The sequence below is a fragment of the Plectropomus leopardus genome, chromosome 16 (genome assembly GCF_026936395.1).
Source record: "Plectropomus leopardus strain MGB_pleo_1.0 chromosome 16, ASM2693639v1, whole genome shotgun sequence".
Lineage (NCBI taxonomy): Eukaryota > Metazoa > Chordata > Actinopteri > Perciformes > Serranidae > Plectropomus > Plectropomus leopardus.
Window position 1 is genome coordinate 23,674,836 of NC_142191.1, and position 18,970 is coordinate 23,693,805.

Consider the following 18,970-nt stretch of genomic DNA (forward strand, 5'->3'; position numbering starts at 1 on the left):
GAGCGGCACCACGGATATCTATGATTTATACAGTAGATTCAACACTCCAAGAAGCACTTAACTGAGTAAAATTGCTGTATCATCACCAAAAACTCCCCATGAATTCATATTCATATTTACTGTAAAAAGTATGGCATTGCGGATTATACATTACTGGACAGTGTACAAGAGCACCTTAAAATGTGTAAATGTCTGGAGTGATTGTCCTGCCTCCTTTGTACTTTTAGAGGCACAACAGTATAAAATTTTGAATTGAGTTTTGTTTGATTTATGCGATTATGACCAAAATGGGACCCTTGATCTGAAGTACCAAGACATGAATGACTTTGGAAAGTTGATGGTGTTTGTTTGCAGCGTGTGTTTGAAGTATTGCTTGTGTGTGTATGTTTGTTTGTTAGCTCGTTGAATGGTACTGAGGTGGAACAATAGTATGAGAGGGTTACCCCCTGTGAGGGCTGAAACAATGGAAGGATGTGCCGTACACACACACACACACACACACGTACTGGCTTTCCTGTAAAGCTGCAGGCAGGAGGTGTTTACAAGGTGTGTGGTGGGGAACATTTGTACATCTTGGCGCTTATTATAAAAGCCATCTTTTATCTTTTGGTAGAATCACTGTTTGGCAGGACTGTGTGGAAAAATGTGGACATGCTTGTAGGAACATTTTTGTGCACCTTGCTCAATAGCTGAACCAGTCTGAATTGCTTCTAAGGTTATTAAAGGACACAACGGCGAGGAGGCAGAGAAAGAGGTCACACCGTTAGGTGAAGAAGTGCTGACTTTACAGCTCACTGCAAGCTAATATGACACAGTCTCTGGCTTTTGTTGAAGTGTTGGCAAAAATGTTGATGCACATTTGCGACCCGTCGTTACCTTGTTTACTATATGAACAAAATGCTGCTGTCACACTGAACTTTCTGCAAAGCCCAATCAGACTTTAAAACCTTGGACAGAAAACAAAATGAACTGTCGAATATTTCAATTGAGCAGCCAAATCCGATTCAGTTAGCATAATTCTGAGTCTGTTACCGCCTTAAGTATAGCAACAACAGCCCCACAGATAGTGAGAAATGCTGATGCATATTAATTCTGAATATTTGAAATGGTTTCATGGTCATTTTTTGTAGTATCAGTACACCTGTTGTCAGTTATTTCGCTGATCAGATGTCTTCTCAGGTTAAATTTGAGTGCGGCTGAAAACTGCAAATTTTTCATTGCATTTACAAAAGAATCAGATTTTAAAAACAGTCCTGTCCTAACAGGCAAAACACAATAAAAATATGTGAATGAAGGAGACATCAAACAACCACAGCCTGTACATGCCCAGAGAGTCCTGAGAAGCTGAAAATACCTGTCCTGTGCAGGTGAGCCAGGCCTTTGAACATCTGTGGTTTCTAACCTAACTCTCTATGGATTAGTGGTTTATAACTTTAGAAAAGCTCCAAATTGCTATTTGACATGTATTAACGTTGTAATCTTGGTGTCTGGCCAGCCTGTATTAGCAGTAATTTCTTAACTCTGTGGATCTGCTGTAGAGGTAAATTTCTCAGTGCAAGTCAGCCGCAGAAGGATTCAGGAGAAAAACTGTCACGTCACTCTGACTCTGCTGTCCAGACCGAAACACTCAAAGACCGGTCGTATAATTTACATTTTTTTCAGAATTCAGGTACATTTATTTACATGAGCTGTTTCTTTGGGATTTTGGAGAGAGACTAACATGTTTCATACTTTTTCAGAGTTAATTTATGGTAGTTACTGGATTAACAGTAATAGGTTACTAGACCTCAAAGAGGCTTTGGCATACATCTGGAATAATCTGTTCATATTCTATTAAAATACCCTCATTTCTATATTTTTAACTTGCATTAATAATGTTACATCAGGTTCCCCTGATTAATTTGTCGTATTAAATTAGTTGGATTGATCCTCAGCTGGAAAACCTCAATAAAGAAGAGTTACATCATTTATAGCCAGAATCATACTTGTTTTTCTCAAAACAACCTTTTCTAATTGGGCAAAAGAAGGCTTTATTTCTTGATATTTTGCTTTTTCTGCAGCCGTGGTCAGTAAGTTTAGTTGAAGAGTGAAAAACGCTTTCTGCAGCTGCGAGTACTTTTACAGTCTTGTGCTCAGTGGGGGATTTCTAGTGAGCTGGCACAGAGGTTTGCCTCAGGAAATTGATAGAATTATCTCCACGTTGCTGTCCACTCCAAAGTTATACCCAAATATAATTTAACTGCATCCACTTTAGGATGTTTGATCAAGATTTGATCAGAGAGCATAAAGGTCTGACAGTAAGTCAAATCCTGACATGAGAGGAGGTGTTCTGTCTTTGTTATTAAAAGTTATGGAGTTTCCATCAAGGATTTGGTGGGGAGCTTGTTTAAAGCAGCCGGCTCCTTCAGGTCATTCCTTCTTTTAATACAGACCTGGCAGCTTTGAAGTTGCGCTTGATTTGTTGTGTCAGGGCACTTTGAAAGAGCCAGAGCTGTCCATTAAAACACAGTAAATCAAACAGTAAAAATCTTCCCCTGGTATTCCAGCTGTTCTTATAAAGTATATCTATAAACAAAGTCGTGCACACATTCACAGGAAACATTTGATCTCATAGATATTTTCTAGTGTGATATCTTAAGGTGGTTTCAGTAAGTGATTTCCAAAGAGCGGTGGGCTTTAATGTCTATAAGTTGACAAGCCACACATCTGGTTTCACTTGGACTTCCACCCCAACATTCAGATACCTCCATTAATGCGACAAACCTGCTGTATGTCGACATGATGTGTACATGTTTCAACATGTCTTTACAGTTTGCCTTTACATTTTTCTGCTGTGTGTGTGCGTTCCAGAAACTCTGAATGTAAAATATATGCAGAGAATTACATTTTGCTGTCATGATTATGATAAGGTCCATGTCTTTGCACCTTGGACCTGCTAATCAGGGTGATAGGCAGAGATAAATGTAAATAACAATTTACTAAATGCTCAAATACGCAAATACATTTGTGTTTTTTCCTAATTTTTTGACACATTAGTGTGATCACTGTAGATGCTTGTATAGTTCTGAATGATTTATGGAGCTCCACACTCACTCTGAATAAAACAGGCTGTTTGGGCTTAACATTATCAGTACACCTGACCATAACACATCTTTAGAGGAAATGGAAAATAAAAGCAAGTATTTAAAATGTCAAAAACCATAAAAATGGAAGAAGTATTTACAATCTATATCTCTTTAAAATGAGAGAGCTTTGCAGATATATACAGAATTGTGCAAAAATATTGACCAAAGGATATGCAAAAGTTCACAGTAGAGATAATGTGTCATATCTAGAGATTATAGTCCAAAAGATGTGCATTATGTAACGCATAGTGATGTTGCAAGGTATGCATCCTGTGCCCCTGATGTATTAAAATCTGAAAGGATGCAGTAAGCTCACTGATATGCACATGAATAACTAGTTTATGAGGCTTATCCCAGTTATGATCATATTTGGGATATGTTCCAAAATGGAATATCTCATAAATGGGATATGGTGTTTAGATGCTCAAATCATAAACAGATACTCCAAAAAACCCTGATCATTAATGTGTTGTGTTTAACAGATTGGAAGACGTTAATGTAGATTGATTGATTGTGGCAGACACACCTGGAGGCAGTAAAGAGCAGTGTAGTTTCATTACGGCAGATTTGGGTGATGCAGTGAGGGGTACATGTACATAATTCATGCCTCAACAGCATCTCTAATTACAAAATTCAGATTTTTTTTTTTTATTTAAGGAAAGCTTAAAGAGTCCTGCCTCGAACAGACATATCTAAAAGTCAAGATAACATTTTTAAATTGGTCTTTTTTTTAGTCCCAGTTTTTATTTTAAAAAATCTGTAGTATAAAGTTTTGGTTGTGTGAAAGTTAATGCTACTCTACCATAACATACCACCATAACTTTTCTACCATGTTTTACATGAGCTTTACAAACTAAAATCAAACCGAGCAGCAGCCTTGCACATATGCATGTTTTTAGTTCTGTTTTTTAAATTTTGTGCCATGCTGATGCAGACAACATATGCCAGAATATGTGGGGCTTGTGAACCTACTCTGGGACCCCTTTAACTTGCTAAAAAGTCACCCTTAGGGTGTTCAGGAAATTCCCACAAGTGTCTCTGGAGCCCGATCTGGGGCCCCAGTCCACCATTCTGGATAAGTGCATGAAGCTTTGGCTCCATCTGAAACAAGAGGCTCTTTAATGTCTTCTGTAATGTACAACAGACATAAAACAGTCAGAATGATTCACTGTTCGTCTCTCATCTTAATGTCACTCGCAGGAAATTCGTGCCTGCATGAATCCACCCTCATTATAACATGTACACGCACACAAAAACACAAGAGAGCTGAATTTTTTTGGGTCAAATAGTCTTAAAGCCTCTTGATTTCTTTGCTGTGTTGTTGTATTGGTGAAACTGGGAGACAGTTCTGTAGACTTGACAAATGTATATGAATCTCTAATTACCCAATTCACAGTAAATAAATGGAAAATGGATTTGGAGATTCGTATAGGGAAAAACTTTTTTGATCAGTTGAATTGCATTAAAGCAAAACCAATAAAAATTTAAGAAATGACCCTTGTCCAAACTCTGGCTTTTACCCACTCTCAAAACAGAAATATGTGCCATAATAAGAAAGCCCAGGAATGTATTTGTTTCACTTAAAATGAAGGCAACACAAAGCTCATTGTTATGTTATAACAAACTGATTATTTTGAACCTATTTAAACCCATAATTTTATGTCCCCGCAAATTCAAAAGTTGTTTCCTGCTGCAGGAAAGCAAACAAATAGCATTCTCATGCATAAAGCCAGTAATCTGCAGTGTAAAGGATTACTAAAAAACATTAAGAAAACACAAATTAGCAGCCAATTATGGTACACAGTAATGCAAGTCATTAATTGAATGTTGAACTGATTCAAATTTGGTGGTCAAAGCTCACTGTGACCACAGAAATCATTATTTTTGGCTATAACTCAACTATTCATATGCTTATTATGACAAAATTTCACTTAATTATTTTAAAGGATAAAATTATGAGTGTGTATGTGCGTGCGTGCGTGTGTGTCCCCTTGTACTGTTCTCTTTCCCCTCTCTAAATTCATATGTTTTTGCGGGTCCATGCACAAAGTGCAGGCAGAACTCCTCATTAGTTCATTTTTTCTGAACAGGAGTTTTTGGAGTTGCATGGTGGAGAATTGATCAGTCAGTCTGGTTCGAGTTGACCGGATCAGATCAGTGGATGAGGGGAGGAGCTGGTGCAGAGACGAGTGTTAAAGACCAAGTACAAAGAATGGTTAAATTTCGGTTTCACTGCACCTGATGTTCTACTGCTCCGTCTGTGCCCATAGTACACTCTGTTCTCTGGTGCCTGCGTCTTTATCTTTTGCGCTACAGCTGATGAAACGGTTAATACATGTGACCTGCAAACAGTAAACACTATTCACCTAAGTGTAACCTCTGCCTCTGCTTTACAAGATTTGGCATCAAACACACACACACACACACACACACACACACACACACACACACACTTTTACTTCACACATACACACATAAACAGTGCCACCTTGCCAGGCCCGTGCAAATGGCAGCAATTTGGATACATTTTAATCCACTCGACAGTTTTATGAGTGAGTTTATTGACATGCTGTGATTCTTAATGTCTAGGTAGAATGTGTGTGTGTGTGTGTGTTTGTGTGCATGTGTGTCTATGTGTGTGTCTGTGTGCCATCTGAACCTGAACCTGATCCTACCGTGTTGAAGCTTTCCTAAAAACCTGCTTTTAAAGTAGACACGAGTCTGACAGTAATGAGAAGATGTCTTCAGTTTTGTGTTGTTGCTCTTTTTGTTTACTCTGTGTTGCCTTCTGAATAGCCGAAAAAGAATTTATAAATGAACCTTCACAGTTAACAAAAAAATAATAATAATTTCAAAATAAGTCAAAGTATTGGGAAAAAAAGCATTTCAGTTTAATGTTTAGCACAGCAGAGCGTCTCCATAATGAAAGACTTATGAAATACTTATCTGGTTTCTGCTTCTACTGTTGCACAAACTCTGAGGATAAACATGTCAAGATGGCAAAGAAAGCTTGTGATACGTCTGATAACATGCCAGATCTGTTCTGCACTGTAAACCACCTTCCCACTTCACAAGAAACCACACACACTTACAGACGCGCTGGCATCTGTGTGTGTTGCTGCTCCCCTTTTTATCTGTGTTTCTGTTCTTTGTTTCACTGGTGTTTCTTGCTAAAGAAAGGATTTGGTTCAAAGAAAATATTATGACATAAAATAAACAGATTCCTGAGGGGAGATTTGACTGTTTCAGCAGCAAATATCCGTATAATACAGCAAAGAAAGCTCAAATGTAAACAGTGAAACAGAAGATAAAAACTCTTGTAAATGTGTTTGACTGCTGTCTGAGTTCTGTAACTGTTGCAGTTTGACATATTGGTGAACTTGTTTCCTTAGATAAAAAATGCTCGGTGATCAGTCTGACCCTGTTCTGTTCAACAGTCTTGAATAGCTGCATAAAATGTGTGTGTTTTTTAAATTCCCGGTGGTGCAGGACTCCCTCCTGGTCCAGTTTACTCAGTCATTGATGCTGGATGTTAATGGTGTTTCTGATTATGTCAGATAAGGAGATTTTAATTCCTGTCTTACTGGCGAGACACATTTTTGGGATTGACTGTGTCCGTGTTGTCCAAACATTATGGAGCATGTTGTAAACATTGTCAGATCAGGCAAGAAATGGCAGAGAAAAAAGTTGTACATTTAATTTTTGTCTTCAACAATGGCACACTAAATGATGCTTTTTTTCTATTCCCAGCTATAGTGATCAAAATTGTTTTTTTGTACCACACTGTAAACTTGTTAAACTGCTATAAAGTTGGGCGTTCTATGAGAATTTACTCTGTTTGGAGCCAGCCTCAAGTAGCCAGGAATTGCAGTTTTTGGCACTTGAGCATTGGCTTCATTTTCTTCATTCTTGGAGGTAACCGCTTGGTCCAGTACTACCATTTGCTGCATTCCATTTCCCTCGGAAATTTGGGGTCGGAGCTGGGAATGATATGTTGTTAACAATACCAGTTCAAGCCAGGTTAGCTTTTGTTAGCAATACCAGTTGGTAACTACTTACTACACTGTATTTTGCACATACAAACACTTTAGCAACATGTCCACCAGTAGAAGATTGACAGGTATGTGTGTTTAACTGTTTTACAGTTTCTCACGTGGTCCGAGTTGGTTAGGTTCTTTCGACTGTCCGAGTTAGAAATCTAACTTCAGGGGACATCCAAGTTGAAATTTGAGACACCAATAGTTGTCTCGTGTTTGAGCAGAAGGTTTCACTGCCATGCCCAAGAGCTTGTTGAAGAGTATATAGAAGCCAGTTTCTGCCATAAATGCCATTTTTTTTTTTTTAGTCACTGCAACTTCATAAACTCTGGCATTATCTCTAATTATTTACATTTCATTACTATCATGGAGTAGCTCCATTTCTCTAGGGTGAAGGCATGGAAGAGTAGCAGGCAAAAGGTTTTGTAGCCTAGTCCAAGCTACTGTTCACTTCTCATATTTTTCAGTGCGCACACAGAACAGACAGCTGGCAGACTGTGAGGAGATATTTGCTAAATTTGACAAAGTGCATTTGATGAGAATCACAGACTCTACCTTTAATTTTCACTTAACTTTTGCTCTGTCCTGTGGTAAACACACGTCATACTTTCCTTATCAAAGTGTTTCCCATGATGTCAGGAAACAATGTTTGTACCCGTAACAGTAAAACATATTCATACGGACAAATTGAGGCATGAGCATGAGCAAAATCTCTTTCACAGATCACTTGTGGTCCACTCAGAGTGGACTTGTGGTCCACTCAGAGTGGACATGTGACCCACTTTTGGACCACGACCCACCAGTTGGGAACCACTGTCAAAATGCATTTACTTCCTTCAACTATATTTTAGCAATTTGTCCACAGATTCCCCTGGCCTCAGACCTGTGCACTCACCTTTTTTAATTTTTATTTACTTTTCTAAATTTCATTTAAATGTATGTGTGAGTGAAATTGTTTTTGTTGTTTCGTTGGTTGATGAATCCTCTTCTCTCCCTCTGCAGGGTGCTGGTCAGGAGAAGCTGGGCATCTATATCAAGTCTGTGGTAAAAGGAGGAGCAGCTGATGTGGTCAGTGTACACACAGAAACTGAAGCCATAACAGAAAAGTATGAAGATAATACATAGTGACTCATACTGTGGTGTGTGTGTTTATGTTTATACAGGATGGCCGTCTGGCTGCAGGTGACCAGTTGCTGAGTGTGGACGGGCGTAGTCTGGTTGGCCTGTCGCAAGAAAGGTAAAGTTTTTGTTTGTTGGCTTCGGTGCACAGAAATCATGTAATGTAGTGCCACCTAAATCTTACCCTAAATCCTATGCTGATCTCCACTTGCACAGTTAAAAATGTGTAAAAACCCATCTGACATGTATAAATCATTATGAAACCTTCATGACATCTCTGCCCTGCAACACCAGGGCGGAGAAGTGGGAGCGCATGGTGTTTTCCTCTGTACATGCTCAACCACCTACCGCACAGCATTGACGTGTTTATGGTCATACCGATGACAAAACTTCCGTTCTATTTTGAGAATTGAAAACATTTGAAAAGTAAACAATGTTGACGTGATATTGGATGACCACATCTTGAGGGAAACCTCAGGGTTGAGACATCTTGAGGTTCCTGCATTGAGGCAGTTGCATCTCATTTGTCCTCGCAAAATAATAAAAATAAGACAAAATGTTCCACACGTCCGGGACACAAGCAGAAAAAGGGTGTGTATGTTTTGGAAAGAGCCATGCAGTGCTTGCCGGCCTACGCCCCACTCAGATTAATCCAGTTATTCCTCTCTCCGTCAGCATGTGCAGGCTTGATGTTCAGTGTCGTTGCTTACTGCATGTCAGCTCCACGTTAAACTGGATTTACAAATCATTTGTTTGATTGCTTCAGTGTGCAGGAGGCAGGGGGGAGGGATTTATTTTATCAGGCCTTTTCATGTCAACTGAGGTTTTCTGTTGCCACTGTGTTATTCTGTGGTCATCTCCTCTCTGACAGGTTACTGTCAACGGGTTAAGATAATCTGCAATTTTTAGCCTTTAGTTCTGCATTTTTTTAAGTCTTGTGATATTTCCAAACATGTTTTAGAGCCTGTTTTCTGCTTCGCGTCAAGCAGTCGACGTTGCATTCAGAGTTCCAACCAGTTAAACACACATGGCTCATTACCTTGTCTGATCTGCCCTCCAACTATTTATAGGATTTTGTTCAAGCCCTGTGCACATGTGGCTGTTACAGAAAAAAACATGAACACTGTGTGTCTGTGTCTGTGTCTGTGTCTGTGTGTTGACACACCAGGATTGTACCCAAATTAGAGTAAATTGATTCCCTGGCATGGACAAATATAATCCCTGCCTCTTCAGGTTCAGAACAAAGGTCTTCTAGTTTATTTTTTCAATTGTTAGGATGGCAGTAGATTAACAGTACACAAAAGCTGTGATTCAGTTTAGTGTGAGCTTGGCACAGTGGTAAAAAAAGAAACACATAGTAATGGAATTAGTAAAAATCATTGAAAGTTTTGGAAAAGTCATGGAATTTTGTTGTGTGTAATGAAATGAATTATTCCAGTGTTCTTTTGTAAATCATTTTCCAGGTAACAATGCAAACATAAGCAAGTTTTAGATATTGAAAAAGGTTGCTGGTCAATTTTCATACAACAATTACAATTTGATGTTAAGTATAATTTACTGTTGTGTTCATGTTATACGTTGTGAATGGTCATTACATTTCATTATGGGTCCTTGAAACATCATGAAAATTTTTGAAAATTTATCAACAAATGTGACAGACAGATAAAATCCTCTTGCTGCGGTCTGAAGTAACTTTTTGCCTGCTGACAATTTTGGCATCTATTTTCATTATAGAAAGAAGGAACACTTATATGTATTTCAACTAAAAAGCACCCACATAATTTATTCCAGTGTTCGGCATATCTGGGTGATGCCATTGATTGTGCGTTAGCATGTTTGATGTTTTTGCATCAACAGAAGCTTCTATAGTGGAGCAACGCAGACACATCCTCCTCGTCTTATACACAACCCTCTCTTAGTGCTGTATAAGCGGACCGGACAGGTCTTTTGCACTCACCGTAATGTAACTGACTCTTATGTCAGTCTACCTGTGTTGACTTCAGCATATGCTGCTAAAGACATACGGCTAAAAGTTTCAGTGCGGAACCCAAATTTGTGAACTTTGGTTTCACATTACGAGCATCAAGCTACATACCGTGTATATTCTGCATACTGTTGTGCGCACCAGACCGTGACATCTTGGTACAAATACACAAATTGTCACAGCCTTACAGTAGACTCAACTGAATTGACTCAAAAGTTATGAGTGTTAGTGGTGCACTCCTACCACATTTACTATATATAGTAAAGGTGAGGTAATAGGTTACCCAAAGCACTCGACTATTTTGAACATTCAGCGTTTCAGTCACACTTTCTGGTTACAGCTTCTTCAATATGATCTTTTGCTGCTTTTTTACAGTTTATTGTCATCTTGTAGCATAAGCGATTTATCACTTTATCATAAAAAACATTGGTTAGTTGTAGCGCTAATCTCCCACATCAGAATCAAAGTGGCTTAATACTTGTGTTTGGAAAATGATCCTGCTTGGCTTAAGTGAAAAGTGATGAACAGATGATGCATCAATGATCAAGTGATTAGATTCATTATTTTGAAGTGGGCCTTCTGCATAATGAGTGCTTTTATTTTTTAACTTTGAGTATATTTTGATACTGATACTTTTGTGCTTGATTACTTTACTTGATTAAAATTCAATGCAGAAGTTTTACTTGGGTACCAGATCTAAGTACTTCCTTCACCTGTGGATATGATACAACTTCAGTGTAGTATTTTCAAAGTGTATGGAGCGCAGTGTACCGAGGACATAATCTTCTGATCACTTAAAAAAACAGCTCAAAAAAAGCTCATTGCAACTAAACAGGATATTTAAACTTTTATGTGTATGGATCAATGTATCACTGCACTGCAGAGAACTGTTAAAGTGTCACATCCCTTGAAGTTGTGTTGCAAGTTTAATTTTGACACTCTCTCTCTCCCCTCTCTCTGTGTGTACAGGGCAGCAGAGCTGATGACGAGGACGGGCTCAGTTGTGACTCTGGAGGTCGCCAAGCAGGGAGCCATTTACCACGGACTGGCTACTCTTCTCAACCAGCCCAGCCCCATGATGCCGAGAGGTGAGCTCAGATACATCTGCAAAATGTTTGGAGGGACTTAAAAGAGCTGAGTTTACATTAGTGTCTGCTCATTTTAGAGATTAAATGTTTATTTTATACTTAAAATTCACAACTGACATAATGTTTCATATTTTAAGGCTTAAATTTAGTTTAAAAAAAATGAACCAACAAAATTATTACATTAAATCTGCAGTTTGTTGTTACTCATTTTTCTGTTTCTTTTTTTGTATGTTTTATGTAAATGGTGTTTAATGATAACTCATAAAGCTTAAGCACTGTGCAGATAAACCACACTTTTGACAATTGTAAAAAAAAAAAAAAAAGTGAGAGAGAGATCTACAACAGTTTTGATAATTGAGTAATCATTTGTGTTATTCTCCGTGCAAAAATATCAACAATCCTTTAGATTTGAATTTCTTAAGTGTAAGGATTTGCTTGGGGTTTTTTTTTCTTTTTTATATAATTCTAAATAGAATAATTTTGGTTGTGGACAGTTAGTTAATTTAAATACGTGAACTTATGCTCTGAATAATTTTGATGCGCATTTCCTCTGTATTTGCACATTAAATAGACCAAACAATAAACCAATAAATCAAACGAATAATTGTTAGATTAATCAGTAAAGAAACTGCAGGTCCACTTTTAATACAGTGGAAGGACAATGTGTATTTCAGCCGTATTTCACTTCCTTGAACGGTCAAAAACATTTAAAAAGTCTTAAATTTATAGTCATTTTAAAAGAGCACACAGTCAAAAGTTTGCCTCCTGAATATTTCTTCTGTTTAGTAGCTCTAATGAATGGACTATTGTCAGCTCCACCATGAGTTAATGGCAGTGATTTGGTGTTGTGAATGAAAGAAGAGAAGCAGACTTGTCCAGACAGTGTGTCCTTGTTATGTTCTCTGAAGCGCTGTAAAAAACCAGCTTGCAGACTGAATGATATAATGAGTGTTTGTGGTTACAGCCAGATCTCTCTCTCTCACACACACACACACACACACACACACACACACACACACACACACACACACACACACACGGCATAGAGTTAACTGGGTTGTCTGGCTGTGTGCTGGTCTTTGTCTGCTGGAATGTGACCCGAGATTCATTAAGGAAGTCTTCTGGCCGGGCCGGTCTGTGGTCCAGGATGACGCTAAATGGGTGTTTCTTCTCCCGAATTTACTCGACCACAGTGTGTTTTCCAGTGCAGACAGTGAAACTTAACCACCAGGCTGTGAAGGACACTGGTCATTCTCTAGTAAACCTAATGCTGGGAAACTGCATAAGTCGTAGTGTAGAATCTCACAGACTCAGGAAACAACCCGAGATACACAGAAGGAAATGAAACTGGCGCACCTACCACTCAATTTAATATTTTCAAATAAACCTTTGTTTTCCATCAACCAAAATTACTTTTTTGAAAAGATGGATGTAACATCTCACGGAATAGCACTTCATTTGATACAGTTGTGTCATTTGTCACATATAAGGGAAATCTGGAAGTCAGCACCTTAAAACAAAACTTTTCAAATCATCATGAGTCAATTCAGGACAAACACATTGTTATGTAAACGTGATGACAGATAATCATGTCAGTCTTGTCTCTGAATACACGCCATGTAACGAGTCAGTTTTGCTAACTCAATAACTCTCCACTACTCTGGATTTAAGCTGTTAAATTTGTTAAATAAAACAACACACATCTTGAATGATCACAAGGTTGTTGAGGATATTCTACTGATTATTGCTAAAAAAAAAAATAAAAAAAAATCCCCTAATGGTGCAGGCAAGAAAAATAAATGCCATGGTTAAAGTGAAATAGAATAACACAATAATACAATACAATACAACACACAGCAAAATGTTTTTACTCATCATTTGGGCACTTAATGACTTATGCCCAAATTGCATATTTGATGTCAAGTGGGTGTCATTCAGAAAATTGTAACAACATATCCAAAAACATCTGCACTGATAAATAATACCAGTGGTCATATTTTCAAAACAACCATAACAAATACCTCTGACAAAAGATTCAACATGTCATCTTTTCACTTTTTTCTAAAACACACATTCTCTCTTTCATCATTCTTTTTCACGTCTCCAGCATCAGACCGAGGCCGTGACAAGAACGGGAAACTGCGACCAAAGAGTGAAGGCTTTGAGTTGTACAACAGCTCGGTGCAGAACGGCTCCCCGGAGAGTCCGCAGGCCGGCTGGGATTCTTACCCCGAACCAAAGAAGATGAGCGGCGAAGATCGACTCCTCAAGAACCGAGCCGACCATCGCTCCAGCCCCAACGTAGCCAGTAAGCCCTCATGCTGACCAGGATTTTATTGTTTGAATCACATGTTTCCTCTGTTTGTATTCAAGACTGCACCATATACAGTGCCCTGAGCGTCAGGATGGCATTGCTTTAAATTCAGCCTCTATTGTTCCGAGTTATTTTACCAGTCAGTTACTGGATTTTCCCTCATTACCTTGATTCTTCACAATTTAATGTAAAATGAGTATTTAAGAGAAACATCCATACATCTGATTTTTACTACACTCCACCTGTTAAATGCATTTGACCTTTTAGATCAGGCATGTCAAACTGGTCCACAGGGGGGCCGGTGTGGCTGCAGGTTTTTGTGCCAACCAACCAAGAGCACACAGTTTGACCAATCAACTGTCTGAAGACGGAGATCAGTTGATTAAATGAGTCAAGTCTGGTGTGCTGCTACTTGGTTGGAAACAAAACCTGCAGCCACACCGGCCCCCCTGTGGACCGGTTTGACATGCCTGTTTTAGATAATACACCCATCCATTCATCACATTGTTGGCATTGTAACATGAATTTAATAGCGAGTCACATTGTGACACGTTCACAACATTTTAACCTAACATAGGCAGTAAATCAAGCAGAAAGTATCTGTGGTAAACAAGTCAGTGGGTTTTGACTGGGCATGGGCAGTAGTGGAAATAGACAGAAAAATGTGCTGGTGTTGTTCTTTAAGTACTCCACCCAGATATCGAAACATGGTGCCACAACTTGTCTGCAAAGTTTAAAAAAAACAACCTGAGAAACCACAACCATTTTGTGTAATTTGGGATTTCATGATGACTCCTTTGGGCCTCTTATTAATTGCTCAGTTGTACTGCATTGCTGGTGAATGCTTTAACTGTACTAAAAGGACTGTCTTTCCTGCCCCGTCATCAGACCAGGGCCAGAGTCCTGCAAGCAAAGCGGTGTACCCCGGAGGACCTGGCACAAAGATCACCTCCGTCTCCACTGGCAACCTGTGTGCAGACGTAAGTAACTATGGGATTGAAGCCGGTGGCGTCCGTATGTGGAATTTGTCAGCAGAGTAGATGAGACTCGGGGACACGCAGTATCTAGAGCAGAGATGAGAAATTATTTTTCCTGACAGTGTGTTGCCTGTTGAGTTTTTGGAAGATGTCCCAAATATTTTCTTTTCACTCAGACATTTTTATTTTTTTCCCTCATCAGGATGAGCCCTCCCCTCCCCGTCCAGAGGCCTACCCCATCCCCACCCAGACCTACCCCAGAGAGTACTTCACCATCCCGGCTTCAAAGAGCCAGGATCGGGTTGTTGGTCCTGGGCAGGGGCCAGCACAGCACTGGCAGGGCATGGACGACAGAGAACGCCTCCCTGTGGTCGACAACATTCACAACAACAGCATGCAGGTAGGGCAGCATCAGTCACAGACGTAATTATCCGAGAGTACTTGCTCTGCAATGTGCAACAATATTTTTTGCAGACACTACATCTCAAACAAAAGCCAGACAGTGTATTTTATTAAATTGCTGTGAGCTGTAAATTCACCGCTTCTCATCAGAAGAGAGACGGTATTGTTTTCACAGAGCCTTACAGTGCAGATTCTCTCTTCCTCTGTGTCACTGCCTGCATGTATGCAGCAACTTGTACCAAAGAGTCTGGGACCAAAGCATCCTCAGAGGCTCACAGCACAGCAAAAAGAAAAAAACAGAACAAAATGACTGCTTCACTTCTCAGTCGACTTGGGGGGGTCTCTGACTGATGATTCAAATATCAGACTTTTAGGGAGCAGCTCTACAGTGAAACATTGGAAAAATGAATTTGGAAAAGTCAGAGAATGTTTGGACCCTTTGACTGATGTGGTTGCATCATTTTCTACCTCTCTTTATTTAATGTCTTTTTTCTATCATGCTCCCTCCTAATCCTCACCATTTTCTTTCTTTTGCCTTCCCTTGCCCCATTCTCTCTCTTCCTCTTTTCCTGCTCGACCCTCTCCATCTCAATTTCCATTTTCCTTCCTTTCATTGTCTGTCCACCTTCTCTCGTCTCTGACTCCATGTTTCCATCTCTCCCCTAGCGGATTAACCACTCGCAGGAGGAATTGTACCCCCCACCTGGAGGTCTGAGACCAGACATGCAGCCGCACTACCAGCAGGACTACCAGCACCGGGACCTGGACTACCAACACAGAGATCTTGACTACCAGAGAGGTCCACCGGGAGGTAATAAGAAAAAAAGAGGCTGACAAAACGATGACTTGAGCACCTGAGAGTGTATCAACTGCCAGATTATGTAACAGCTCAGTGGTTTTCAGCATACAAATGTTCCTTAAAATTTTAGTCAAATTTGATATTATTGTTTATGATTATTCAATATATAACAATAACAATATTTCATTTAGAATGACGAAGCAACAATGTGTGTGTTGTGACATTTGCCCCTCAGTCTATAAAATGAGATGCTGCAGACTGTCAGTCACTTGTAGTCAGTTCATTTTGTCTCGACGGTGCTGACAGTTGACCGTCATTAGTTTGGACTGAAAGCTCATTAAAATTTTTACATCTCTTTTAGTATCGAATGGGTTAAGTAAGTCTTAATGAAATGCCACACAGAAACTTGGCCTGGCTGGAGGCTTTATGTTTGTGGGTTGTTTGGATGTTCATACGTCCATCTCATTCTCATAAAGGCGTTGTCTCAGGAATGCCTTCAGGGAATTTCTTTAATACTGGCCCAAACATTCATCTGGTGGTCGAAGGTGGTCACTGTGAACTCACAAAACATGTTTTTTGGCCATTACTGTCGAATTCATACATTAATTACGACATTTCACACAAATGTCTGATGGGATAAAATGATGAAGTGATGACGTTTTATATCCAAAAGGTCAACTTCACTGTAACATAATGTAAAGCAAACACTTTTATCAGTGTCATATCTCTTGGATGCCCAAACGGAAACTGTGCTGACTGTATAGATTTCTTTTGCTGCGTGAGGGGAAGATATGTTTTTTCACAGACAAGGATGTAAACTGTAAGTGCAATGTGACTGGACCATTGAGGCATACATGTGAAATACCATTGTTTATAAAACGCACTGCTGTATAAAAGATTAAAAAAAACAAACATTTTGGCTGTTCCCCTCAAGTTTGTATAGGGAAAAAGATTAGACCAAATCACAGATTTACGCACAGATTGCCGAGGTCACAAATCAGACACGACGAGCAGAGTTGGTGACCACTGACTGTATTTCTGTGTGTCTGTAGGTGTCGGAGGTCCTGACCACTGGGCCCCTCAGCCGCAGGTGTCTTCCTCTTTGGAGTCATCCACGTCCAGCCAGGAGCACCTCAACTTCTCAGCCTCCTCCTCTTCCTCCAACAAGACCCAGAACCAGAAGACAGGGCCGGGCCGCTGGAAGACACCCAATGCCCCTCATGCTGCACCGCCACATTCAGCCCAGACTCCATCCCGCTCTGACCTGCCCCCCCCTCCACCCCCACCACCAGCTCCTTACCCTGATGCCTACGACCCCTACGATCCCCAGCCAGAGCTACCGCTCCCGCCACCTCCCGCTGCCGTCACTCCGGTAACAGCTCAGCAGGCTGCAGACCGCAAGAAACGTGAGGAGCAGCAACGCTGGTATGAGAAGGAAAAAGCTCGGCTGGAGGAAGAAAGGTGGGGTTTATTTTGTGTTTTTCTTTGTTATTTTTTATTAGACTTATCAAAAAAAATATTCTATGAACAAAGGAACATTTAATTTAACTGAAATTTGTTTACAAAAAAAAAGTGAAAGAAATGGCTCAGCAGGTGCAACAAAGATATGAATTGAGAACCAGAACGCGAGAACATTACGATCAGCAGTATATACAATTCAGAGGAACAGCTTTATCATAGTAATTGCTTACAATAATGGTGATGATCCCCCAGGGAGAGGAAGAGGAGAGAGCAGGAGAGGAAGCTGGGCCAGATCCGGGCCAACCCCGTCATGCCCGTCCAACCTCACAACAACGGAGGATCCATGCCTCCTCCTCACCACCAGCCCCCTCTGCCCTCCGTGGCCCCTCCCCAGCCCTACCTCCCCCCACAGCCTCAGCCTCCCCCATCCAGACCAGAGAAGCTCGCCAGCCTGCCGCGCTCAGCTGTTCCTCCACCTGCCAGTGCCTCCCACCCTGCAGGTAAAACTTTACTTACATTTAATATATCATCTCAGAAAAAGATATTTCTACACTGTTAAAATAATAAATAACATTTGATGTAGGCATGGACACGGTGATCAGGGAGCTATTACCGCAGCAGCAGCCACGGACCATTGAGAGGCGAGACCTGCAGTATATTACCATCAGCAAGGAGGAGCTAACGTCCAGTGACAGCCTGTCTCCAGACCCCTGGAAACGAGACGCCCGTGAGAAGGCAGAGAAACAGCAGCAGCTTCACATCGTCGACCTGCTGGACAAAGAGATCCAGGAGCTCCAGGTGGGCACAACTTAAGCTCCATACATACCCCAAACCTTTGTGCTCTTGTACGAACCAACCAGCATCTCCACCAGTTTTGAACCATTGTAATGAACAATGCACAACAATGCACAATGGAAGTAAACATTAGTAGCAAGATGGCATTTTTTTTTTTACAGATGTTTGGTTTTATCAAAAAACAAGCATGGACCAGTTGTTAATGATAAGACGTAGTGGAGTATTATGTGTATGTTTCTTTCCAACCTGTAGAATATGACACGGTTTGCACTTCAGGTCAAGATAAACCTGCTATTTTTTGGTTCCAGCTGGGAACCAACCTTTCTGGTTCCAAACCAATTTACTTTTGGTCGAAATGCTCTAAACGGTTTATATTAGGTGCTGGAACCAGAAGAGAATCAGTTCCATGTTGGTGAAACGGAGGTATCACAGGGAAGAAGGATGTAGTGAGGGATTTACAAATATTTGGTGCAACGAAATCCAGATCTGATCGCACTTTATTTTACAGTCAAAGCCAGAGCGAACGGCAGAAGAAAGCGACCGCTTGAGGAAGCTGATGCTAGAGTGGCAGTTCCAGAAACGACTGCAGGAGTCCAAGCATAGCGACGAGGACGAGGAGGAGGAGGATGATGAGGACGTGGACACCATGATGATCATGCAGAGGCTTGAGGCCGAGAAGAGAGCCAGGGTGAGATGGGCGGTGGTGGTGGTGGGATGGGAAATGGAGAGATACTGGACGACAGGTGGAGATAGAGAGAGAAAAAAGAAAATGTTTAATAAAGGATAGGAGAGATGAAGCTTAGAGACCAAACATGCAGCAACTGAAATGACAAGAAGACGTGAGAAGAAAAGGGGAGACCAATTCAACA

General features: G+C 40.4%; 1 protein-coding gene across 1 annotated transcript in view; it reads left to right on the forward strand.

Annotated features, from left to right (window-relative positions):
• Window positions 1-18,970, forward strand: part of afdna (afadin, adherens junction formation factor a) — a 118,868-nt gene that overhangs the window by 82,478 nt on the left and 17,420 nt on the right. Inside the window, 11 exon segments of the mRNA XM_088089691.1 lie at window positions 8,165-8,230; window positions 8,326-8,399; window positions 11,235-11,353; window positions 13,461-13,661; window positions 14,556-14,647; window positions 14,847-15,044; window positions 15,713-15,857; window positions 16,898-17,306; window positions 17,559-17,806; window positions 17,890-18,104; window positions 18,610-18,789. Of these exon segments, the coding sequence (XP_087945817.1) occupies window positions 8,165-8,230; window positions 8,326-8,399; window positions 11,235-11,353; window positions 13,461-13,661; window positions 14,556-14,647; window positions 14,847-15,044; window positions 15,713-15,857; window positions 16,898-17,306; window positions 17,559-17,806; window positions 17,890-18,104; window positions 18,610-18,789 (1,947 nt within the window).